This window comes from Camelina sativa, chromosome 2 (genome assembly GCF_000633955.1).
Source record: "Camelina sativa cultivar DH55 chromosome 2, Cs, whole genome shotgun sequence".
Classification (NCBI taxonomy): Eukaryota; Viridiplantae; Streptophyta; class Magnoliopsida; order Brassicales; family Brassicaceae; genus Camelina; species Camelina sativa.
The window spans coordinates 22,136,984-22,164,445 of record NC_025686.1 but is presented as its reverse complement, the minus strand read 5'-3'; the positions used below and the strand labels follow the sequence as shown (position 1 = coordinate 22,164,445).

Here is a 27,462-nt window from a genome sequence, read left to right as displayed (position 1 = left end):
GACATGATTTAGAAGAAGAAAAAATTGTGTTATGTTTTAATACATTTTCCTGTCAACTTTCTAATTAGTCCATTTGATACGATATGAAACTCTTTGATCAATAGCCGCGCAATGTCCTATAGTTCGATTTTTGGGGATTACCTTCACATGGAAATACCAAAAGCAGGTCTAACGTCTATATATAATTTTTTTTTTTGCTTTGATAAAGACCCATTTGGTCTCTTTCATTAGATAAAGACCGAAAACGGCCGGCCAAAGTGATTTCTCTTTTTTATGTTTTTTTTTTCTCAAATAAAGATTTGAATGTATTAAAAATGGACAATTTTTGGTTCACCCTTCTCTTATTCCTCCCCTCTTAATTAAAAGGAAAAAAATTATTAATTAAAGAAACAAAATCTGTATATAATTCAATTTTAATTATAAATATTATATTATAGTTTTTTAATTATAACATCTAAATCCAAGTTACATTTTTATAAATCCAAACCGACATATAATTGTGTTTAATTGTGTAATTTAAACCCTAACCATTCTTTTATAAACCTAAATTGAAATACAATTTTGTTTAATTGTAAGATCTAAACCCTAACCACTCTTTTATAAATCCAAACCGACATATAATTTTCTTTAATTGTAAAATCTAAACCCTAACCACTATTTTATAAACCCAAACCGGCATATAAATTTCTTTGATTATAAAATCTAAACCCTAAACCCTAACCACTCTTTTGTAAACCCAAACCGACATATAATTTGTTTAATTATTAAATCTAAACCCTAACCACTATTTTGTAAATCCAAACCGACATATCATTTCGTTGAATTGTAAAATCTAAACCCTAATCAATATTTTGAAAACCCAAACTGACATATAATTTTGTTTAATTGTAAAAACTATACTCTAATCATTCCTTTATAAACCAAACCGACATAATTTCCTTATTAGAAAATCTACAAAATTTGTTTTCTTAATTTGTTTTGTCTTTTATTTTTGATTTGATTTATTTTATAAAGGGAATTTTATTAGAAATGCCACTTTTCAAACAAAAGTTGTGGAAAATGCCACTTTCCAATTTTCATTTTCAAAAGTGCCATTTTCAATTTTGTGCCATATATGAAAATACGAAAATACCCTTTCATTAAATCATTGATTATTAACATTTACAATTAAGATTTTGAAAATAAATCAAGATTGATATTAATTGTTTGTAAACATTTTGTTCATCATTTTGTAACAATGTGGTGGACAAAAACTTTGGTTGTTGTATCTGGTCTCCCGGAATTGCATATATGCAGTGTGGACATTGTTTTGGGTTAGTAGTGGACACAAATCTTCATATTAAACCTTGGATATGGTCTACTCAAGAGACGAAGAACATAATGGTGATGGACAAAAAAACCTTGACTACTAGATGTGGTCCATCGTATCTGCAGACCTGCAGTGTGGACAAGTTTTTTGTTAGCAATGGAAACAAAACACATGACCAAATGGATATGGTCCACTGAAGAGATAGAAGGACATTATAGTGGTAGACAAAAACCTTGTCGGTTGGATCTGGTCCACCGGATCTGGAGACCTACAGTGTGGACAAGTTTGATAGTGGTAGACAAAAACTTGGTCGGTAGGATCTGGTCCACCGAACACCAGATTTGCAGACCTCAAGTGTGGACAAATTTTATTGTTAGCAATGGACATAAAACGCATTACCAAACATATATAGTCCACTAAAGAGAACGAAGGACATAATAGGGATGGACAAAAACCTGGTCGGCTGGATCTGGTCCACCGGAGTTGCAGACCTGCGGGTTTTTCTGCCTGCGGTCGAGTATAAGAACTCTGGAACAAGACCTAGCGGTTTCACCTGCCACGGTAGAGGCAAATAGATCAGATGGAGGTCTCAGTTGAAGAGAATTGTGTCTTGATGAAGAATTTCTCCATTATATGCAGACTAAAGACTGAAACAGTTGGAGTTTTGCAGAAAGAGATTCAGTTTGTTTTATCCAAAAAAAAAATGATTCAGTTTGTGGTGTAGCACCAACAACAGACTGAGAAACACTGAGGTAGAAAAAGATGAAAAATCGAGAGAGAATGAAGATGGAGAAATAGAAAAGTCGAGAGTTAGAATGAGGAGAGAGAGATTTGCTTTTTGGAACAAAAAAAATTGTGTTAAATTATTAGTTTTGTGTTAAAAAAAAAAAGGGTATAATGGTATTTTAGTTATAGGGTTGTGGCAAGCGGGAAAAGGAATTGAGAAAAATGGCATTAACCAAAATGTTGGGTACTGTACATGGCATTTTTGATAAAATTCTCTTTTATAAATATGATATGACATGGCATTTTGTTGTATTTTGATTGGTTAATTAAAATGGGGTGAATAAAAGAGGTTCACCCCTAGAATTTTTCAACAAAAATATATCATCAATGAATTAATGATCTTTCCAAATACTTATAAATACGCACACATGAAATATCTCTACCTGAGCTTATTATTTTTTAAAAAAAAATTCAATTTTTGAAAAGCTAAACAAGTATACCTGCTTGCGTTAAACCAAACATATCAAATCATAAATGATTGTGGTTAATAAATAAACAAAGAAAAATCTTAGCTTAATTTTAAAACTAAAGTAAAATGTTTGTAAATTTTGAATACGGTGGTGATGTTACCAAAAACAAACTTTCAAGACTATGAGGTGAAAGACTCGAAGGTAGAAAGTGTAAATATCAGAAAGTGTATAAAATTGTACAAGTCCGCTGCTCTTGGCTTATTGTGCACCGAGAGATATCTGAATCTGATTATTATGTTGTAGGGACCATTCACAAATGTTTTTGTCAGAAAGGAAAATATCTTCGTGGATTTTGTTTTTCTTGTTGTTGTAAACAAGATAACAATACAAAACAAGAGAAGCATATGACAGAGAGAGAGAAATTAAAAAGTGAATCTCATCATGACATTGGGATTGTGTTCCTCTGGGTTTCTTACATAGTAGACATAGGCGTGGCTGCATCTGCCTCTCTGTCTCTCTCTCTAGTCTGGTCGACTGTTCCAACATGTACTTTTATTTATTTAATATTTTAAATTCTTTTTAAAAGCTGGCTTTCCAACTTCACAAGAAACATGTACAAATTAAAGGGAAAGACATATAACGCTAGATCAATCCAGGAAAAGAATTTTAAAGGTTAATCATATGAATATCATAACATAATAATAATATCCTCACATAATCAATACGTTGACGTGTATAAACACAATGGGATCATGCAAATGTAATCTATCAGATTAATATATTTATTGTTGGAAATCAATAAAAGCTTTACAATTGGGCAACACAATCAAATAAAGTTAAGTTTAATGCTTCTTGTTGTGATCATATTTTTCTTTTGGTTTGCGTTCGTTCGTACAAGAAGTTGCAGAGGGGTTCAACTCAGTTCACGCTTCCCCATTCGTTGCAAAGGGAGTAGTAACATAACTCTGACTTCTTTTGTCTGCTTATGAAAGCAAAAGTGTATGGACTTTACAATATGACACGTGGAATGTTGATCAAAATTTATGTTCACAATAAAAGTAAATTGAAGGACTTATTTATCTTTTTATGTTTTGTCGCCGAAGAAACGATTAGCAACAATAAACATATCCTCACATAACAGTGCACATCACATGGGACATGAATGAACTAAATTGGATCATGCATGCAAATGTAACACATAAATCTATACTCTAGCTACGGATCATATTGTAAAAGTCTAATATACTCGAAATATATCACTCGTATTGTGCTCAATTAAATCGAGTTTGATCAAAATTATTTGTATATTCATTTATTTAATTTCTTCATTAAATATATTTGTTTTCATAACGAAACTTCCAAAACAAAACAAAAAAAACAAAAATTATAAAACTTTTCATATGAACAAACAACATTTTCATATGATTCAATATCCCAAAATTGAACCAAACCAAATTTTGAACTGACCGAACCAATACAAATCGAGAAAATTGGTCCCCGTCGAAAGAGTTAATTAAGGTGACTTTCAAAGTGTGATAGTTTTTTAAGTCCTAATCCTAAAAGAGAGGAAAAAGAGAGTACTAGCTAGTCTACGAGTGGAGTTCTTGCTTGATCATTTGACAGTTGCTCTGTCACTCACGAACAATAAAATGTGACACAATGGATTGTTGATCAATCTTTCTCTCTCTTTTTCTCAACTTCTTTTTCATTCTGCCAGCGTCATTTTTTTTTTTGGATTTTTTTGTTACTTTTATTATTTATCGTTTTTATAATTAAAAGTTGGAAAGCTACGTACAGTTCCAAACTTTAGAAGGAAATAATTAGATCGTTTTAAAAAGAAAATTAAAGGGAGAGAGAGAGTGAGGTAAACCCAAAAACATACTGTAATAATTAGTAGACATGGACGTGAATTAACGAAATAGGATCATGCGATATATACAGTATTATTAAATTAAACACACAAATCTATAATGGAAATACCACACGTACGTGTATGTACAAGAGAGATTATAATTGAAATAAGCATGTGATGAAAGCCATAGCTAATTTAATACTTGCATGGAAATTTGTTGCATATTTAAATTATTGGGCTTACACAAAACATAGACATAACAATACATTTGTAAGTACTAGTACTTATTAGATAAAATAAAGAACCATAATAAAACTGTATTTGTGTCGGAACTCGGAACAAATTAGGTATATTCCTACTAGTGAAGATTAGTGAGGAAGGAAGAATAAAAATAGATTCAGCACATTTTTTAGATAATTGGGCTTCGTAAGCCCAATAAGGACAGCAAATATCCTATTTTATTTAAAGTTTTTAAAAATTTTAGTTTCAGAAGTCATTTTTTTTTTATATTCGAATTGAACAAGTCTAGTTCCTCTTTGACAAAAAAAAAGGACTACTTATAAAGAAAACCTTTGTGTGTGTGCCGTGTAGGTTATAACTGAATTTAATTTTTTGATAAATGATTGTGGTTAATAAATAAACAAAGAAAATCTTAGCTTAATTTTTAAAACTAAAGTAAAATGTTTAATTTATAACAATACAAAACAAGAGAAGCATACGAGAGAGAGAGAAATGAAAAAGTGAATCTCATTTAGATTGTGTGTTCTCTCTCTTTGGGTTTCTCTTACATAGCAGACATAGGCGGCGTGCCTCTCAACTTCTTTCTCTCTCTTTTTCTCAACTTCTTTCTCTCTATTTTGCCAGCGTTTTTGTTTTTTTGTTACTTTTATTATTAATCGTTTTTATAATTAAAAGTTGGAAAGCTACATACAGTTCCAAAGTTTAGAAGGAAATAATTAAATTAAAAACACATAAATAATTAGTAGTAGTAGACATGGACGTGAATTAACGAAACACATAATAATTAGTAGTAGACATGGACGTGAATTAACGAAATAGGATCATGCAATATATACAATATTATTAAATTAAACACATAAATCTATAATCGAAATACCACATGTGTATTATTAAATACAGTGGACATTTTTGAGATAATTGGGCTTCCTAAGCCCAATAAGGACAGCAAATATCTTAAAGTTTTAAAAATTTTATTTTCAGAAGTCAATCTGCTTTAGTAAAAATAGATAAGAGTGGAAAAAGCTTATCTGTCTCTCTTCTTGTCGCTCTGCATCAGCGAGATGATGAGGTCACTGAGGAGTACGGGACGGCGCCTGAAAAAGCCAGCGATGAAAACGGGAATTTGCTCAGAGTCATCGGAATCAGGTTCTTCTTCGTCTGTCATGATGGATTTCAAATATATATGTGGTAGATGTTCTTCTTCTCTTTGCTCTCAAAACCCTCTGTTTTGCTCTCAAAACCCTCTGTTTTGCTCTCAAAACCCTCTGTTTTGCTCTCAAAACCCTCTGTTTTGCTCTCCTAAAAACCCTCTGTTTTTCTCTCCTAAAAACGTCAATGGCATCAATGGCCTCTTCTATTTTGTTCTCCTCTAACCCAAAAGCAGTTGCCTTGTTCTCCTCTAAACCAAAACCGTTTGTTTTGTTCTCCTCTAAACCAAAACAAATTGCTATGTTCTCTTCAAAGCCAAAACCCAAACCACTTGCTTTGTTCTCCTCTCCTTTGTTCTCCAGACCAAAAAAAGCCTCATCTTTGTTCTCCTCAGAGCCAAAGGCATCTGATCTACTCAGCTCACCACAACCAGGCTTCTCCTTTGACACATTTGTGGATGCTTTGCTCACAAAAGTCTACATGCCTACTCACATGGTCAAGTATAAGCATTGGGTTAACTTGGCTGCCCAATGCTTGATGGATCTTGGAGTTTCTTGTGAAGCAGACTTGAGTGAAGAGAGGATGGAGAACAAAAGCTGTGTCTTCTCTCTTACCAACCAATCAGCTCAACTCTACTTCTTAGAGAAAGATTTAGTCTACATGGAAGGTCAAGAGTTGGTAGAGGAGGTGGCTTACTTCCATCTGGGGGAGAAGAAAGATGAGAAGAATGAGGAAAACAAATGGGAGACATTGGTTCACCATGGTGTCATCCTGCCTCCTCTTTACAAGAAGCACAATGTTCCTCTTCTCTATGGAGGTGACTCAGTTGTGCTTAGCTTGGAGCAAGAAGAAGTGGCAACCCTGTATGCTTCTATGTTGAAGACACATCCTCACATGGTTGAGAAACAACCCTTCAAAGACAACTTCTGGAGAGATTGGGGAGCCTTACTGGAAGGAAGTGTGGTGAAGGATCTCAAGCTCTGCGATTTCAAGCTAATCACTACCTGGATCGAAGCGGAAAAGAAAAAGAAGATGGGAAACCGCGGCCACGTAAGTATTTTTCTTTATTCATTCAATCGTTATCTGTTAGTTTAGGTTGTGAGAGATTTAAGGGTTGTGATATAGATATGGAAATTAAGATGATTGTTTAGAATATGATTGATATGGATTGATATAAAATTCCAGATTTAGAGATTCAATTTTTATTCAAAGTTTAGAGTATTAAATAGGCCTGCTTGATGATATAAAATCGATATCTGAGGTTGTGCAACGCCATCAGTCTCCATGTGTGATTCATTTGTCTGCGTGATCACACATGGAGACTGATGGCGTTGCACAACCTCAGATATCGATAGAACAACACACAATGATTCTGTTCTGTGTCTTGCAGAATCATATTCCTCAGTGTGGACTAATAATGTCGAATGGTCAATTTTGATTCCTGTTTTACATTCTCTTTTACTCTCAGATTTGTTTCTCTAAGTGAATAGAGTCTTTGTTCGTGACTTTGAGTTTACAAGATTCTAACACTTCTTAACTCTTATCATTGAATCGATTTCTTTACCTTATATTTAGCAATGAGTCATTGGATGTCATAGATGATTTGTTCTTGGAGCAATCATATGTTGTCGATGCTTTAGAAGGGGTTGAGATTTCTGAGTTGTCAATATTTGTCAAGAACACACAACGATTCTATTGGGTGTCTTGCAGAATCATGTTCCTCAGTGTGGACTAATATGTCGAATGGTCAATTTTGATTCCTGTTTTACATTCTCTTTTACTCTCAGATTGGTTTCTAAGTGAATAATAGTCTTTGTTCGTGACTTTGAGTTTACAAGATTCTAACACTTCTTAACTCTATCACTGTTGGTGGTGTAGGCTCTTAAAGAGCTTGAGGATAAATGCAGTTGGGCTTTGGTTGATGGTGTCCAAGTCAGGACTCTTAACTTTAAGATTGAGCCTCCCAGTCTCTTCATTGGACGTGGTGATCAACACCCAAAGGTTATTATTCCCTTCTAATAACTTGTGTTTTGAACAGTAGTTATATGACTTTTGTCTGTTTGGAACAATAACTGATGGTTTGCTTCTCTGTTTAAAACAGATGGGTTCAGTTCAGAGGAGGATATGCCCCTCTGACATCACCATCAACATTAGCAAGTATGTTCCAGTTCCTCATTGTCGAACTCGAATCCCTGGAGGCACTTGGAAAAAAGTTGAACATAAGGAGAAATTTGCTTGGCTAGCTTCATGGGAAGATCCCATCAGACCAAGGAAGCTCAAGTACACAACCTGGGAAGCTAGTAGCAATGGTGAGAACTGAGAAGGAGCACCAGACCAATGAATAATGATATTTAGCTTGTCTTTTTGCATCTTTTGTCCCCTGATATGGGAAATAAGTACTCTCTGAATCATATGTAGCAATGGTGAGAACTGAGAAGGAGCCCTAGACCAATGAATAATGATATTTAGCTTGTATTTTTGCATCTTTTGTCCCCTGATATGGGAAATAAGTACTCTCTGAATCATATGATGACTTTTGGTTTTGCAATTTTTGTGAACCGGGCTTGGCTTTGAAAATATCATCTTGGTTTTTAAAGTATCAGTTTACCACATTACTGTACCTGAGTCAAAGACCCGAGATCTCATCTCATCAAGATTTGTGGTGAAGCCGAAGGTTATTTAGAGCTAGGAACACTTCTCAACAGTCTTAGGTTGTTTTGAAGACAACACGCGAAACCATTTTTACACATCTTTCCCTATTATATAGACAACAACTATCTCAAACTAGCAAGTTTGGTATGATTGCAGCCAGCTTCCTCGAGAGGAAATAAGCCCTTCGAGAGGCGTGGTTCCTCCCAGAGGGATTAGTCCTTCAGGCAGGATGAGCCCACTAAGATTGAGAATCCCCCTGACTAAAACCACACCTTTAGTTCTGAATTTTTGTTTTGGATGTTATAGACAAGATCAGAGATAATGGGGTTGCTGATGCTCACTTGTTAAAGCTATTACATCAACAATAGGTTGCTACAGTGGCGATTTGCTAATCCACGAGCAAATGCTGTTATCTCGGTTAGTCAATCATTTTCGTCCTGAATGCTATAGAACCTTGATTACTAGCACATTCTGTGTTTCCAATCTATTTTGGATTTTAACATTTGGTCACTTTGAATGTGATAATAGCTAATGGTTTTAGAAAATCAGTTAGTTTCAATGATAACAAACTCGTAGGCACGTCTCTCTTGAGTTTTCTTTTTTTAAAAAAAAAAAAAAAAAAACCATCTGTTATGTTGTACAGGCTGCTTGTCTATGCCAACTATGTCCAAGTGGCTAAGTTTTAAGTGGTTAGTTTTCAGTGAGAGGCCACAAACTCTGATGAACCCTTGTTTTCATTGCAGAAAAGATTGTACAATTCATGGATAAGAATCTCTAAGCTGTATGATTCTGTAAGAACGAAAAAAATTGACACCTGAAGCAGAACTTGAAACTGATATCTATTCTCAAATAGGCAGGTAAATTTGTATATATATATATATATATATATCTTGAACGCCTTAGCCCCCTGTGCTCTTTGAGTAGCACTTTTATATGAGTGATAATCCCTTTTAGGTTCCTTTTTATGTTCTGCTTCTTATAGCTTCGGGACCTTGTTCGATTTAATCTTACTTTAGTAAGAAAGTTAATATTTTTTTTCATGCATATATATAGATATAGATGGGACATCTGGAAGAGTGGTTGGTTATGGACCGGGATTATATGGGTTCTTTGGTAGGAGCTGCTGAAGCGTTGAAAGGCAGCACGCTCTGTCTACCTGTTGATTGCGGGGAAAAATGGTTTGGCTCTTACTCAAACGTATTTCCTATGGTGCTGTATTGGGAAAGCATATGTTATGCTTGCTGATGATGATACCATATGCAGGTAAACGTACACAGTGTTAAGGATGCCATTTGCTCAGCAGTTGATGTTGTGCAGGCAATGGCATCGTCCATGTGCTTGTTGCTGCCAAAGGTGACCCAATCTTTTCTCTCGTTGTGTTTAGTCTTTTTTAATGCTGTACTCAATAATATGTTTCTGCAATTTTTATCACCTACACGGAATTGTTAACAAGTAGACAGTAAGCAATGTACTGAGTTGACAGAGCACATCCCTTCTTTTTTAACTGCTCTCATCTCCTCTCGCAGTCAAATGGATAATCCACTATCTCCGCTTACGCATTATTCTCTGATTATGATTAGTGTCTTCTTAATATCTGGTCTAAGAGTACTTTGTTCCATAAATTTTGTCAGCACTAAGGATTTGTGAGAAGAGGATTTGCGTCGATAAGTTGTTTATATTTATATACTAAAAAGTGAATCCCATTTTCTCAGGTTGGGAAGATAAGCAGCTTGGCAGCAGAACTTGGTAGTGCAAATGTCAAGGAGGAAGGGATGCTGGACGTGTGCCGGGACCTCCTAAACACAATCTCACCTCTGCAGGTACGATATCTTGATTTTAATGTCTATAACTAGACATTTGGGGATTTATCTTTAAAATATGCGGTAACGGAATGCAGTTTGAGGACACGGATTACACAGCTACGATAGTTAAAGTGACAAAAGTTAACAAACAGAGTGTTAAGTAAGAAAGCCACTCCTTATGGTCAATTTTTGGAGTTATGAGAATGTAAGGAGATCATCTAATTTAAACAGAGAGGCCAATTCAGTTGATAGTTTAACAACAAGAAGTCAGGCTGTAAATATTCATTCAAGTCGTGGTTTAATCAAATTTTAAATTTAATTTGCTAACTTTGAAAAACCAACCGGTATATATATAGTAAGATGTTTAAGAGAGTTGTAGAAATTGTTGACAAGTGTAGAATGCTTTAATAAGATTATTAATCTATATTGTTAGGTTTAGGTTGGATGGATTCCCTCGTTTGTAGCAACCAGCCAATCTAAGAATTTCTTTCTTTAAAGGGCTTTTCTCTCCGTCTCTCTCTTTACTTGGCTGGCAAGGTTTCGAGCTCTGATGAGGTTGAAATAGCAATTAGCAACCACAACAGGTGGACATGTGTTAGGACCGACTGATGAACTGGCTCACTAGGAATCAGTTTGTGACAATGGCACAATGCGATGCTTGAACCGTGGGACAATCCTTGAAACGTGTCAACCCCTAGTGTCCCAAGCAATCACTGAGTCTCATTCTTTCATCTCTCCCGCAACCATCTTCTCTGCCATACTATGCTCTAAAAGCCTCATGATGGATCTTCTCAACGGTATGGGGTTATAACCTTCGCATACTAGCTACTCGATCTCTCTTTGAATCTTTCATTCACATCACATGAAGCTAACAACGAGAGATGGCAGCAAAGTGTAACCAAAACCCTGATAGTGCTTTTGTAACACGAACAATTTTTCTTTGTAACATAACATGTACATACGAATAACAGTTTATTTGATGTTTTTCTTTGTTGGCGGCATGTAGTTCCTAATCATTTTTGCCATTTATCAGAAAAGTACCCAATTAGAGTGACTTGCACTAAACAACAGCTAATTAAAGGACACGCACACTAACACACTAACAGCTTGAGAATACAAAAGAAACTTACGAGTTCACAAATCCATAGTCATTAGCTCGTCGGGTATAATACACAAATTCATTTGATTGTTGTCTTCAATCTAAGATCTAATGAGGTTTACACAATAACCAAAATACCTTTTTAAGCACATTACACAACACATAAGCTTCATACAAAATAGTATTTAACCCTCGCATATAGTATACTATTTATTGCTTGAATGAATAAGTTTCTTTGAATCAATTGTGTAGCTGTATTAATGTTGTTTGTTTCTGTTCTCATTTGCAGGCAAAGTATTCACATGCCTCTCATAGATGGACCCAGACGTCGTCAATAAATAACGACCCCTTGCGAGAAAACAAGATTTACTTTTAACTTTGCATAACATGTTGACATTTGACATCACAAACATTTGACATCTGTCCATATAACATTTGACATCTGTGTTCATTTACTTATTTACTATTTAACGACATCAATTTTTAAAAATCTCATCTTTTCTCAACATAACATCTTCGTTAAATAATAAAGATGTTTCTGAAACTATTTGTATTTGGGGCTTATAGGTAACTACTTCCGTTCATGTTTCTGAGATGAAATAGGAAATTGAGTCGTGGTGTTGTCTGGTGAATACCTCTTTATTTTGCTTGCATATTTGACCAATCAATTCCCCTCTGTTTTTCTCCTCTGATTGTATGTGTATAAATTCATATTTGAATTCCACATAATTCAAAAAGCTACGAAGAGAATAAAGTTTAAGTTTCCCAAAACTCCTTATAATTTTACCTCTATCAATATTTTGCTCTCTAAATCTATAGATCATCATTTACCTGTTTGCATATTTTTTTGCCGAAATTTATAGCATCAAAGTGATAAACCTGCCTATATTTTTCACTTTTCCACAGAAATTGGCGTCGTGAACTCATCTGTTTGATTGGTCACCAATGAATTCATGATCAAACATATGTGGTGATCTTTTGTTTATTGAATTTCTTTCCGAAAACTATTTCATGATATGAGTTTTCCAAAGCCATATGATTTTAGTCAGTTCTTCCAATTTCAGTTTTCTATTTTTCTTATATCATTATTTGGGTTATAATATGTATGAACTTCTTTGCAGCTCAGCCAATTTTGTTCCTTTATTTTTTATTTCTATGGTGGATTATGGTACATACTAGTCACTAGATGATCTGTTTAATTTTCATAGACAAAAAAAACAACATATACTACATTGAACAAAATATGGGATTGGATATTTTAAGAAGAAACTTTTCTCATTAACAATTTCTTCAAATTACAAGCTTAAAAGAATTATTAATTTGAGCTTTGAGCTGAGATTTAAATTAATATATCTAGCTATTAGATGACTGCTTAATTTCGTTTACTTCAATCAAAAAATTATGTACAAACTGACCTACTATTTATGAAAAGAACCATATACTAGAAAAAAATATGGGTGTAAAATTTCTTCAAATTCAATTCTTAGCAATAACATTCATTTTGAAACAAAAACAATAATTCTAAAACATAAATCAACATGACTTACATTATTCAAAAAAAAAAAGACATAAGAATTTTGTTTTCAACACATATGAATCGAATTAAATAAATAAACTAACAAATTTTAGCCAAGAATGGACCCAGACTTCTTCAATAAATAACGACCCCTTGCGAGAAAACAAGATTTACTTTTAACTTTGCATAACATGTTGACATTTGACATCACAAACATTTGACATCTGTCCATATAACATTTGACATCTGTTTTCATTTACTTCATTATTATTTAACCACATCAATTTTTAAAAATCTCATCTTTTCTTAACATAACATCTTCGTTAAATAATAAAGATGTTTCTGAAACTATTTGAATTTGGGGGTTATAGCTAACGTCTTCCGTTCATGTTTCTTAGATGAAATAGGAAATTGAGTCGTGGTGTTGTCTGGTGAATACCTCTTTATTTTGCTTGCATATTTGACCAATCAATTCCCCTTTGTTTTTCTCCTCTGATTGTATGTGTATAAATTCATATTTGAATTCCACATAATTCAAAAAGCTACGAAGAGAATAAAGTTTAAGTTTCCCAAAACTCCTTATAATTTTACCTCTATCAATATTTTGCTCTCTAAATCTATAGATCATCATTTACCTGTTTGCATATTTTTTTGCCGAAATTTATAGCATCAAAGTGATAAACCTGCCTATATTTTTCACTTTTCCACAGAAATTGGCGTCGTGAATTCATCTATTTGATTGGTCACCTATGAATTCATGATCAAACATATGTGGTGATCTTTTGTTTATTGAATTTCTTTCCCAAAACTATTTCATGATATGAGTTTTCCAAAGCTATCTGATTTTAGTCAGTTCTTCCAATTTCAGTTTTCTATTTTTCTTACACAATTTAGTTAATTGTTTTTTTTTTTCTATTTGATATCTAATTTCCTTTCACAGTATCATTATTTGGGTTATATTGTGTATGGAATTCTTTGCAGCTCAGCCAATTTTGTTCCTTTATTTTTTATTTATATGGTGGATTATGGTACATACTTGTCACTAGATCTGTGAGATATTGCAGCTGAAACCATATTAGATTCATGTTTCAGTTTTGTCTTCCATTTTTTCTAGACCAATAACCTGTTGGATAGTTTATTATTTAAAGTTAGAAGAACATAAAAAATAAAGACATAGACAAAGATCACCACAAAAAGACACACAAAAAGAAGTATACAACATTTTAGTCGTCATTCATACAGGGTTTTTAATCCACGAAGATTGTTGAGGATGAGAACTTAAATTTTTCACATTACCAATTTCATCAACTTGTAAGCTTAAAAAATTATTTATTGAGCTGAGATTTAATTTAATATATTAATTACATGATGACCTATTTAATTTCCTTTAATCCAAAAATTATTTAACTTCAGTCAAAAAATATTTATTAGATGATCTGTTTAATTTACATAGACAAAAAAAAAAACATATACTACATTGAACAAAATATGGGATTGGATATTTTAAAAAGTAACTTTTCTCATAAACAATTTCTTCAAACTACAAGCTTAAAAGAATTATTAATTTGAGCTTTGAGCTGAGATTTAAATTAATATATCTATTAGATGACTTCTTAATTTCGTTTACTTCAATCAAAAAATTATGTACAAACTGACCTACTATTTATGAAAAGAACCATATACAAAAAAAAATATGGGTGTATAATTTCTTCAAATTCAATTCTTAGCAATAACATTCATTTTGAAACAAAACCAATAATTCTAAAACATAAATTAACAAGACTTACTTTATTCAAAAAAAAGACATAAGAATTTTGTTTTCAACACATATGAATCGAATAAAATAAATAAACAAACAAATTTTAGCCAAGAATGGACCCAGACTTCGTCATTAAATAACGACCCCTTGCGAGAAAACAAGATTTACTTTTAACTTTGCATAACATGTTAACATTTGACATCACAAACATTTGACATCTGTCCATATAACATTTGACATTTGTTTTCATTTACTTCTTTATTATTTAACGACACCAATTTTTAAAAATCTCATCTTTTCTCAACATAACATCTTCGTTAAATAATAAAGATGTTTCTGAAACTATTTGTATTAGGGGGTTATAGGTAACTACTTCCGTTCATGTTTCTGAGATGAAATAGGAAATTGAGTCGTGGTGTTGTCTGGTGAATACCTCTTTATTTTCCTTGCATATTTGACTAATCAATTCCCCTCTGTTTTTCTCCTCTGATTGTATGTGTATAAATTCATATTTGAATTCCACATAATTCAAAAAGCTACGAAGAGAATAAAGTTTAAGTTTTCCAAAACTCATCATTTTACCTCTATCAATATTTTGCTCTCTAAATTTATAGATCATCATTTACCTGTTTGCATATTTTTTTTGCCAAAATTTATAGCATCAAAGTGATAAATCTGCCTATATTTTTCACTTTTCCACAGAAATTGACGTCGTGAACTCATATTTGATTGGTCACCAATGAATTCATGATCGAACATATGTGGTGATCTTTTGTTTATTGAATTTCTTTCCAAAACTATTTCATGATATGAGTTTTCCAAAACCATCTGATTTTAGTCAGTTCTTCCAATATCAGTTTTCTATTTTTCTTACACAATTTAGTTAATTGTTATTTTTTGAATTTGATATCTAATTTCTTTTCACAGTATCATTATTTGGGTTATAATGTGTATGAACTTCTTTGCAGCTCAGCCAATTTTGTTCCTTTATTTTTTATTTATATGGTGGATTATGGTACATACTTGTCACTAGATCTGTGAGATATTGCAGTTGAAACCATATTAGATTTATGTTTTGATTTTGTCTTCCATTTTTTTTTTTCAACCAAACTATAATAATTAAAATAGAACTCCAAGATTGGTTGCCCAAACAGGAGGATACGAGTTTACAAAGGTAGATTCTGAAGGTAGAGATCGTGAAGATCGAGCTAGACAGTCGGCCCTGACGTTGGCGTCTCGTGGAATCCTGGTGAGGGTGAAGGAGGGATAGGAACTTCGAAGCAGAGAAAAATCCTCCAACAGATTAGAAAAAGCAGGCCAATCTTCCGGCATCTGCACCATCGCAATTAGCTCTACACTATCCGTCTCAAAAGCCTCACAGTCGACTCCAGCCACCAGTAAAGACTCCATAGCCCAGATCAGCGCTTGTAGTTCTGCATGTAGAGGGGATATACTCCAACGGTGACTCCATGCTCCCAACAGGAGCGTTGTAAGCTCTCCACTGATACACCACCAGCCCAGACCCTGAAAGGGGTCTGTACCTTTCCAAGAACCATCAATTTAGCATCAGGAAGAGGAACCCCTGTCCTCCGAAAAAGACGGAGGATCCAGATAATTCACTGAGTAAGACTTGGCCTCCTCCCACAATAATTTATCAGTAGCCGCTTGATTCAAAATATCAAGAGGTTCTACCTCAATACCCTGGAAAACCTTTTTATTCCTATATTTCCAAATTGACCAAATAATCCAAGGTAGTTGAATGCCTATATCCGAGACCCCAAATTGCGAAGACGCCCGCCAAAAAATGAAGTCTAAAGTCGCATAAGTCGATGTGTATGGAAAACCCCCCGGATCCATCCGAATAGGGGACAACTCCCATATACATCGAGACCTAGGGCACTCAAAGAACGCATGGTTTATAGTTTCCTCTGCAGAATCGCATCTCTTACACACGGTATCACAACGAACACCCCGATGCGCGAGACGTTCTAACACTGGAAGAGTACCCGATCCAATCTGCCAAAAAAAGTGTTGGATCTTAGAGGGTACATCAAGTTTCCACGATTGGGCCCGCAAAGCCGTACACGTCGGCCCATACTCTACATTCGTATTTAATTCCCGAGCTAACCGATAACCTGATTTGACGGAATATTTCCCAGATTTAGTAAAATGCCATATTAATCTATCTGGTTGATAAGTTCTACTGACCGGCATACTCCAAATAAGTTGTATATCCCCCGGATCAAAAAACTCCTCCAAAGTAGGTAGATGCCAATCCTTAGTCTCCGGGTTAATTAAATGATTAACCATTAAACTCGGAAGCCACAATCGCCCTCGACCATTCGCCGGTCTAGGGTGAATATCCGGTATCCATGGATCACGCCAAACCGAAATGGAATTGCCAGAGCCTACCGCCCATCTCGCTCCCTGCTCCACCAACCCCTTGATGGAATAAATACTTCTCCAAGCAAATGACGGATTATATGATTTTTTTTGCCATAAGAGGATGTTTGTTCCTTAAATATCGACTTTTCATCACCCTAGCCATTAAAGACGTTGGATAGTGAATTAAACGCCAAAACTGTTTGGCCAACATAGCCTAATTGAATTGTTCCAGAGCTCGGAAACCAAGTCCCCCTTCAGCTTTATCTTTACATAATTTATCCCAAGCAACCCAATGCATACCACGAGCCTTATCATTGGATTTCCACCAGAAAGTGGAAATCGCACTTGTCAATTTAGATGTTAGTTCCTGAGGTAGTTTATAACACGACATAACATGGGTAGGTAATGCCAAAGCCACTGATTTAATCATACTTTCCTTGCCGCCCTTCGACAAGCACTTTGCAGACCAGCCATTTACACGATCATCCAGCCGATCCTTAACGTAGCTAAAAACCTTAGTTTTCGAACCTTGAAGATTTTCAGGAATACCCAAGTAAGAACCCATACCACCCTCCTTAGAAATCCCAATAACTGATTTCAACTGGGTTCGAATATCAGGAGTTACCTTTTTGCCAAACATAATGGATGATTTAGCCAGTTTAACCTCTTGACCTGAAGCTCTGTCATAGTTACCGATTATATACATTACCGTCCTACATTCCTGCACAGTTGCTTTGCAAAAAAACAGGCTATCATCCGCAAACAGCAAATGCGAAACAGTAGGGCTACCACGGGCGATGGTAATACCCGTCAATTTTTTCTCCCTTTCAGCCTTCTTAATATTAGCTATCAAGACCTCTGTGCATAGGATAAATAAATATGGTGACAGAGGGTCCCCTTGTCGTAACCCCCTCTGAGGTCTAATAAAACCTCGGGGCTGACCATTCAGAAGAACTTGGTACGACACTGACGATACACACCACATAATCCACGAAATCCATCTCCTATCAAATCCTAACTTGACCAAAACCGCCTCCAGAAAATCCCACTCAACCCGATCATATGCCTTACTCATATCCGGTTCAAATGCCAAAAATTCCGAGTTACACCTGCTATTAGTATTTAATCCATGGAACATCTCCTGAGCCACCAGAATATTATCAGTAATTAACCGTCCAGAAACAAATGCTGATTGTGTTTCTGAAACCAAACGAGGCAATAGGCGCTTCAGACGGAAACATAACACTTTTGAAATAATCTTATAGCTCACATTACATAGGCTTATAGGCCTAAACTCCGCCATCCGCTCAGGCCGATCCACTTTAGGAATAAGACAAATATTGGTCTCATTTAAAAGCGGATCGAACTTGCCAGTACGAAAAAACTCTTTAACTAAAGCCACTAAATCCCCTTTGAGAGAAGGCCAGAACCTTTGAAAAAACAGAGCTGTCATCCCATCAAGACCTGGAATTTTCTCCGGATGCATAGCAAACAAAGCTTGTCTAACTTCCCTTTCCGAGATATCCCGGATAAGATCTCTGTTCATACCTGCCGTAATAATCGGATCAATTGCTTGGAGCATCACAGAAATATCTCCACCGTCGGATTTCTTAAACAGATCCTCGAAATATGTAAAAAATATTATTTACATATTTCATTTTTTGTCTTCCATTTTTTCTACACCAATAACCTATTGGATAGTTTATTATTTAAAGTTAGAATAACATAAAACATAAAGACATAGACAAGGATCACCACAAAAAGACACCCAAAAAGAAGTATACAACATTTTAGTCGTCATTCATATAGGGTTTTTAATCCACAAAGATTGCTGAGGATGAGAACTTAAATTTTTCACATTACCAATTTCATCAAATTGCAAGCTTAAAAAGTTATTTATTGAGCTGAGATAAAATTTAATATATTTATTAGATGATGACCTATTTAATTTCCTCTACGCCAAAAATTATTTAACTTCAGTCAAAAACTATTTATTAGATGATCTGTTTAATTTTCATAGACAAAAAAAACCACAACTTATACTACATTGAACAAAATATGGGATTGGATATTTTAAGAAGAAACTTTTCTCATAAACAATTTCTTCAAACTACAAGCTTAAAAGAATTATTAATTTGAGCTTTGAGCTGAGATTTGAATTAATATATCTATTAGATGACTGCTTAATTTCGTTTACTTCAATCAAAAAATTATGTACAAACTGACCAACTATTTATTAAAAGAACCATATACATAAAAAAATATGGGTGTATAATTTCTTCAAATTCAATTCTTAGCAATAACATTCATTTTGAAACAAAAACAATAATTCTAAAACATAAATCAACATGATTTACGTTATTCAAAAAAAAAGACATAAGAATTTTGTTTTCAACACATATGAATCGAATTAAGTAAATAAACAAACAAATTTTAGCCAAAAATGGACCCAGACTTCGTCAATAAATAACGACCCCTTGCGAGAAAACAAGATTTACTTTTAACTTTGCATAACATGTTGACATTTGACATCACAAACATTTGACATCTGTCCATATAACATTTGACAACTGTTTTCATTTACTTCTTTACTATTTAACGACATCAATTTTTAAAAATCTCATCTTTTCTCAACATAACATCTTCGCTAAATAATAAAGATGTTTCTGAAACTATTTGTATTTGGGGGTTATAGGTAACTACTTCCGTTCATGTTTCTGAGATGAAATAGGAAATTGAGTCGTGGTGTTGTCTGGTGAATACCTCTTTATTTTGCTTGCATATTTGACCAATCAATTCCCCTCTGTTTTTCTCCTCTGATTGTATGTGTATAAATTCATATTTGAATTCCACATAATTCAAAAAGCTACGAAAAGAATAAAGTTTAAGTTTCCCAAAACTCCTTATAATTTTACCTCTATCAATATTTTTCTCTCTAAATCTATAGATCATCATTTACCTGTTTGCATATTTTTTTGCCGAAATTTATAGCATCAAAGTGATAAACCTGCCTATATTTTTCATTTTTCCACAGAAATTGGCGTCGTGAATTCATCTATTTGATTGGTCACCAATGAATTCATGATCAAACATATGTGGTGATCTTTTGTTTATTGAATTTCTTTCCGAAAACTATTTCATGATATGAGTTTTCCAAAGCCATTTGATTTTAGTCAGTTCTTCCAATTTCAGTTTTCTATTTTTCTTACACAATTTAGTTAATTGTTTTTTTTTTCTATTTGATATCTAATTTCTTTTCAAAGTATCATTATTTGGGTTATATTGTGTATGAACTTCTTTGCAGCTCAGCCAATTTTGTTCTTTTATTTTTTATTTATATGGTGGATTGTGGTACATATTTGTCACTAGATCTGTGAGATATTGCAGTTGAAACCATATTAGATTCATGTTTCGATTTTGTCTTCCATTTTTTCTACACCAATAACCTGTTGGATAGTTTATTATTTAAAGTTAAAAGAACATAAAAAATAAAGACATAGACAAGAATCACCACAAAAAGACACCTAAAAAGAAGTATACAACATTCATACAGAGATTTTAATCCACAAAGATTGTTGAGGATGAAAACTTAAATTTTTCACATTACCAATTTCCCCAAAAATAATATAATGACATATATTTTTGATTTTAATTTTATGATTGATTATAATTTTACCTTTTCTACATTTTGAGATCCATTTTACTATATTCAAAATGAATAATTATAATATATATATTATCCAATTATAATGGAATATTTGTTGATTGTTATGTGGATGCTAAAAATGTCTTATTATGTGGATACTATATTTATTCTAAAATCAAGTCCACATGGACGATGCGTTATACACGTCCACCAAAAACAACTTATGTTTTGGTGAAGTAGTCATTGTTAACTATTAAACAATGTTAACCTCATTTCATCATATCCCCAAAAAACTTAAGCATGAAATTGTTCATCATATCATATCCTAAACACTAAATCAGAAACCTCTGAGCCCTAAGCCCTAAACCCTAAACCTCTAAGCCCTAAACCCTAAACCCTAAAGCCTAAATTCTAAACTATAAACCTTAACCTTAGACCATAATAATAATCATAAATTTATTTTCATAGCAATTTTAACAAATGTAGCCAAATATGAAGATCTTTTACTAGAAAACATGAAATTGATCCACCCCAACCTATAAACCCTGAACCTTAAATTAGGCCAAATTTTTGACTACTTACATTACATTCTTTCTAAATTTTCAAATTTATTGATATTGTTCGCAATTATGTAGATGGTTAACATAACCATGCATAGATGAATACTTATTTTGGATGACCAGACAAAAACAATATGAATACCTAATTAATCAAACAACTTGTGGTTTGGTAAAGTAGTCATGGTTAACTATCAATCGATTTTAACCTTTCATGTCCATAAAATCAAGTCCACATGGATGAGTTATACACGTCCACAAAAAATTACTTGTGTTTTGGTGAAGTAGTCATTGTTAACTATCAAACAATTTTAACCTCATCATATCCCCTAAAAATCTAAGCATGAAGCCGTTCATTATATCCTATACCACTACAGGAAATAAAGGTTTTCTTAGCATCTGAAAACCGCTATCTAACGGTACAACAGCGATGTAGAAACCGCTATGTCTGCTCCCGTTATAATAGGTCTGACACTTTACATAGCGGTTTTCGTAACTGCTATCGACATATTTGATAACATAGCGTTATTTTATATGCAATATTTAAATAGACAATAGCGCTTATTATTTACTGTTAATATATTGAATTATAGCATTTTTATAATACATATACAGTTTTGTATTTATATAAAATTGTATTTATACATACTACTTACTATATTTATACTGTATCTATACAAGCTGTATGTATTTTTAATTTGATTGTTTGCTAATTAAAAAATAACAATATTTATTGATATTATTAACAGTTATTTTACAATAAGTAATTTTACAAAGATAGTACATAATTTTTTATATATACATTTTACACTAATCCTATTGGGATTATTTGTCTTCAATTGTTTTGTGGGTTCTTATCATAAAAACACATTATGATTTTTGTTTTATTGTATAATTTTGTTACAAAAAAACTAAGACAAAAAACACATCTACAGGTTTTTCTTCTTAATCGAAACATCTTGAATAGCTCGTTGAGTCGTTTCTCAACTTTTGTGGTCACCTCCGTTCCAGTATTTCACTAGCCTTCTTGGTTGCACATCTCCTTCTCTTCACAAGGCTCTTGTGCTGCGTCCTGGAAGAGATAATAGTCAGAACCAGAACTCAATAGTTTTTGCCGAACAAAAACCAGAAAATTCTCAAATCAGATAAACAGATCTTAGCGCAAAGAAACTCTTTTTAGGAAAGGGGTGGGAATTCGAATCAAGAAACAGATAAACGTATAATGAATAATCTTAAACCGAATTCAAAGGCCTAAACTTTTCTATAATCAACAGCTCTAATCACTGAAACAACAAACCAACAAAAAACACAATTACCAAATCCGTAACAAAAATTTCCTAAATCTCATCAATTGCATTCATCCATTAACTTGCTCTACACATCAAAACACTAAGAACATTAAACCCCTAAAATATGAAAGCAAATGGATTACCCTAAAAGAGCATATTGATTAGCTCTACGGCCATAGAAGCGAAGAAGTAAGATTTACTTAAATATAGACACAAGTTTGTTAAGCAAAGAGTAAACAAACCATCAGATTTATGGAAACAAAGAAAGAAGGTGAAAAGTCTCCGTAGCTTGAATGGTTTCCCGTTGATGTTTCCAATGAGTCTGAGTTGCTCCGGTCAACGGTTGTCGGATCCATTTCAAGAAGATGGCTGCGGTGTGGGTTGGTCGAAGTCCATCGAGATATAAGCAAATCTTGATTCAAAAGTCAAAAGTTTTTGCTCGTTTGGTTTTTGGTTCTGTTGTAGTGTGAAAGAGATGACTAGAGGAGTATGAAAGAAACAAAGGGAAGAAGTGAAGAAAAGAAAAAGAATTAAAAGGTTAAATTTGCGTACGTTAGATTTATTTTAATCGACGGTTCCTATTACAAGCAAGGTGATCCTAATTTTACTGGCTTAGCCAATAAAACAATAAAGAGAGGTTGAGAATTTGTATTCCTTGGATTCACTCGCATCCTACGGTTCTGGATTACGCCACGTCAGCTATCTGAGTGATCTATTTCCATTAGCTCTCGTTTTTTGTATATTTCTTATCACATTTTAATCATTTTTTCTTAATTTAAAATGTTTAAAAATACTATTAACAAATGGAAAAATGTGTTACAATAATAAGATTGTGATCATAATATTTTTTTAACAAAGATTTAATTTGTAAGTTAAAATTTCTTACAATCAAAATCATAAAGCATAATGTAAACTATTGATGAAAGAATACTTACAACTAACCAATTTTAATAATTAATTTGTATATTATAAATTTGTAATATTATATATTCCTATTGTATGCTATTATTATTACAATTTTTCTTTTACATTTGATGTTACTAATTTATAAAAAATGAAATATATTTCAAGATTGAACTCTAAAGTCTAAAGTCCAAACCCTAAATTCTATACCCTAAACCCTTTAGGGTATAGGAATTAGGATTCAATTTTAAAACACATTTCACTATTTTCAATGAAAACAATAAAATGTAAATAAAACATAATTTGTTTTTCAAAAAACATAATTTGTTTTTCGAAAAACATTAAAAACTAGCGTGAATTTATAGATCTTATATTACATATTCATAAATCCATAAAATACTATTATAATTTTATTGTTAATAGAATTAGAAAAGTTTTATTCTTAATTGATAAATAGTAAAATATGTATGATATATTTTTTTTTTTTGCATTTTGTTATCTTAATTGATAAATAGTAAAATATGTATGATATATTTTTTTTTTTTGCATTTTGTTATCTTAATTGATAAATAGTAAAATATGTATGATATATTTTTTTTTTTTGCATTTTGTTATCTTAATTGATAAATAGTAAAATATGTATGATATATTTTTTTTTTTTGCATTTTGTTATCTTAATTGATAAATAGTAAAATATGTTGAAAGATTAAACCCTAAATGGTTTTAGGGTATAGAGTTCAATCTTAAAACATATTTTTAGTATTTATAAATTAAGAAAAAATGAAAAATAAAAATAAAAACTTTAATATATTTGATTATTTAATTATGTAAAATTAACAAATGAATTTAAACGTTTGAGGATATTAATTGATTAGGTATAATTAACAAATGAGTGTATGAGAATTTTTTATATAAAAATTAATGTTTTATTTGTAGTTATAATTATGTATTGAGTATTTTTAGTATATATGTATATATATATTTGTAGTTTTTTAAATCATATATTTGTTGTTTTGATTATTTGTTTATAGCAATGACAGAGTGAAAGAGGGAATACCTTATGATATTAAAACCATAGAAAATCATTACAGAAACATAAACTCATTTTCTGACATAGACCAAAGTATATTTGATTTCTAAATTTGGTCTCCACACACTCGTACTACCAATCTTGGAAACTTCTACCTAGACCTGGCTTCAATTGTTTTTTTCTCTCGTTAGATTCACTTCGTCATGAACCTCCCTCTCTTGCTCAAACACGTAATCTAACTCGAGTTCTTGAAACCATCTAATGCAAAGCCTAAGCCTTTTTACATAGTCCATCGTATTCTCACATCTCTCCTGCAAAGAAAAGCAAAAACATAAATCCAAAAGTAACAGTTATGCTTGGCCTTTCAATGAATCTTACTTCATCAGATTTAGCAACTATAATCTCAAGCAGCAAAATCAGCACTTATGTATAGCCAACCAAACAAAGAAAAGGAAAAATGCTGCAAACTGCTTACAGCCATGGATAATCAGATAAGCTATGCAATAACAATTGCGATTTTGACTATACGAAACGAGTTACAGCTTTGAATAAGCTCTCCGGTTGAATTAGAGAAGACACATTGGCATCTATACTCTATACATGTCCTTGCTTTGGTGAACAGAGACGATTCATACGCAAGTGACTTATGATCTTAGTTGAAACATGAGCAAAAAGATACAAGTCACTTTTTAATAGAGATTCTACTCATGAAATTTCTCATCTTACAACTCCACGGAGAATCTAAAAGACATGTCATCACTTCTAATCAACAAGCGTTCTTACAATGGCAAGTCTGATAAGTGATAAGAAAGAATCAAGTCCGAAACTCAAAACAAAATTAGATCTCTAATCCTGCAACCATAGAAGATTAGAGATACCTTAAATGACACAAGCTCTCTCAAACCCATGCCCTGTCCACATCACAACAAAACAACCACAGCTCCAGCAACGAGTAAACTGTATACAATTTGTGATAAAGAGTTTAAGGATCTGACACTCAAATAACAATGACAGTCAACTCAGAAACAACAAACACGAGAAAGAATGTAAACAAACAAACAAACAAACAGTAAGAAAATAACAGCTTACAAAGTAAAAACAAGCGCCAGCAGCATTAATCTTGAAGATTTGAAGACTAACTGCAAAAAGAAATCGACAAACCCTTAAAACCGAAATCTCTAATTGATTATTGACCAAACTTTAAAAAATCAAAATCGCACATACCTATTAGTTATTCGAAGTGCCAAATCAAACTGCAAGACAAGAACAGTCAAATACATATCAATTAGAAACCGATTACACTGAATATATCGCCTATTTACGAAAACCTCAAAATCGAAATCTCAGATTAAACACGAATACCTTTTAAGTTTTGACTGAAGTCTCATCGAGCTCTTACTGCAAAAAAGAAAAGAAAAAAAAAAAAAAGTAATCGATTGAAAGCTTAAATCTTTGCAAATAACCAAAGCCAAACACAATTTCACCTTCAATGTCAAATTCGATTACACCATTCGATTTACCGATGTAGATGGCGACGATTAAGAGGAACGAGATTGCGAGTGGAATATCAAGAAAGAGATCGAAAACAAGACTGAGACTGAGAGGGCACGATACGGAGATCGACAGAGATAGAGATTGAAAGTAAGAGGAACGGGACTGTGATTGAGAGATCGAAACTGAGATGATCGAGAGTTGTAGGAAAGAAAAAATTGAAAGAGACAGAGTTGTCAAATGGGAAAAAGAAACCCAAAGTGCTTCCTTGTTTTCGACCTCATAAATTTTTATTTTTTTCCTTGGTCAAATTTTTTTGGAGCAAATTAAACTTTTCATTTTCCCGTTTATTCCTACGATAATGTTTTACTATCATATTTGCTATCATAAAACCTAAAACTAAGCGCCACTATAAAATGTTTTCGCCCCTATTCTACCATAGCGTTTGTTTTTCCGTAAACGCTATGTAAATTTTCTCAAAATTCAACTATAGCATAAACATTAAAAACGCTATTTTATACTGCTATTAATAGCCTTATTTCATGTAGTGTACTAAACCTCAAACCCTAAACCCTAAACCTCTAAACCCTAAACCCTAAACCCTAAACCCTTAAATCTTAAATCCTAAACCCTAGAGTTAAAATCATAAACTTTAGACCTTAACTTTAGATCATAAACCATAATCATAAATTTAATTTCATAGCAATTTTAACAAATGTAGCCAAATCTAAAGATCTTTTACTAGAAAACATAAAATTGACCCACCCCAACCTGTAAACCCTGAACCTTAAATTAGGCTGGATTTTTGACTACTTACATTAAATTCTTTCTAAATTTCTAAATTTATTGATATTGTTCGCAATTATGTGGATGGTTAACATAACCATGCATAGATGAATACTTATTTTGGATAACCAGATAAAAAACAATATGAATACCTAATTAATCAAACAACTTGTGGTTTGGTAAAGTAGTCATGGTTAACTATCAATCGATTTTAATCTTTCATGTCCATAAAATCAAGTCCACATGGATGAGTTATACATGTCCACAAAAAACTACTTGTGTTTTGGTGAAATAGTCATTGTTAACTATCAAAATTTTTTAACCTCATCATATCCCCTAAAAATCTAAGCATGAAGCCGTTCATTATATCCTATACTAAACCTCAAACCCTAAACCCTAAAACTCTAAACCCTGAACCCTGAACCCTAAACCCTAAACTCTAAACCCTAAACTCTAAACCCTAAATCTTAAATCCTAAACCCTAAAGCCTAAATCCTAAACTTTAGACCTTAACCTTAGATCATAAATCATGATCATAAATTTAATTTCATTGATGTTTTAGCCAAATCTGAAGATCTTTTACTAGAAAACATGAAATTGACCTACCCCAACCAATAAATCCTAAACCTTAAATTAGGCCAAATTTTTGACTTCTTGCCTTACATTCTTTATAAATTTCAAATTCATTGATGTTGTTCACTATTATGTGGATGGTTAACATGCATAGATGGATAAAATGCGTTTTTTTCTCTCTGGGCGATTCCTCCGACGAACGCCTTTTTTCTTCCAAATTCTTGTCTC

General features: G+C 32.9%; 2 protein-coding genes and 2 long non-coding RNA genes across 9 annotated transcripts; 2 read left to right on the top strand and 2 right to left on the bottom strand.

Moving 5' to 3' along the window:
* Positions 5,601 to 8,294, top strand: LOC104732520 (DNA topoisomerase 1 alpha-like). The gene is made up of 3 exons (XM_010452070.2): positions 5,601 to 6,796; positions 7,625 to 7,747; positions 7,848 to 8,294. Exons 1-3 carry the CDS (start codon positions 5,933 to 5,935, stop codon positions 8,064 to 8,066), a joined length of 1,206 nt encoding a protein of 401 aa, XP_010450372.1. The 5' UTR covers positions 5,601 to 5,932; the 3' UTR covers positions 8,067 to 8,294.
* Positions 8,574 to 11,092, top strand: LOC104732500 (QWRF motif-containing protein 9-like). Of its 5 annotated transcripts, none has more exons than XR_758876.2 (6): positions 8,574 to 8,815; positions 9,142 to 9,255; positions 9,452 to 9,576; positions 9,662 to 9,751; positions 10,111 to 10,218; positions 10,738 to 11,092. XR_758876.2 is itself a non-coding variant. In XM_019236674.1 (5 exons), the coding sequence occupies exons 2-5, from the start codon at positions 9,574 to 9,576 to the stop codon at positions 10,807 to 10,809; spliced, it is 312 nt and encodes a 103-aa protein (XP_019092219.1). In that variant the 5' UTR covers positions 8,574 to 8,815; positions 9,452 to 9,573; the 3' UTR covers positions 10,810 to 11,092. The 5 variants fall into 5 exon arrangements, 1 of the variants encoding a protein (XP_019092219.1); XR_758875.2 differs by having other exon boundaries at positions 10,640 to 11,092; XR_758873.2 differs by having other exon boundaries at positions 10,634 to 11,092.
* On the bottom strand, positions 21,876 to 22,956 carry LOC104732494. Its single transcript, XR_758868.2, has 2 exons — positions 22,694 to 22,956; positions 21,876 to 22,234 (listed from the first exon to the last, which is right to left on the bottom strand). It is a non-coding gene; the product is annotated as an uncharacterized LOC104732494 (long non-coding RNA).
* LOC104732485 lies at positions 24,397 to 26,208 on the bottom strand. 2 transcript variants are annotated; one of them, XR_758866.2, is made up of 6 exons: positions 25,869 to 26,208; positions 25,747 to 25,782; positions 25,609 to 25,637; positions 25,474 to 25,523; positions 25,263 to 25,341; positions 24,397 to 24,695 (listed from the first exon to the last, which is right to left on the bottom strand). It is a non-coding gene; the product is annotated as an uncharacterized LOC104732485 (long non-coding RNA). The 2 variants fall into 2 exon arrangements; XR_758864.2 differs by having other exon boundaries at positions 25,747 to 26,205.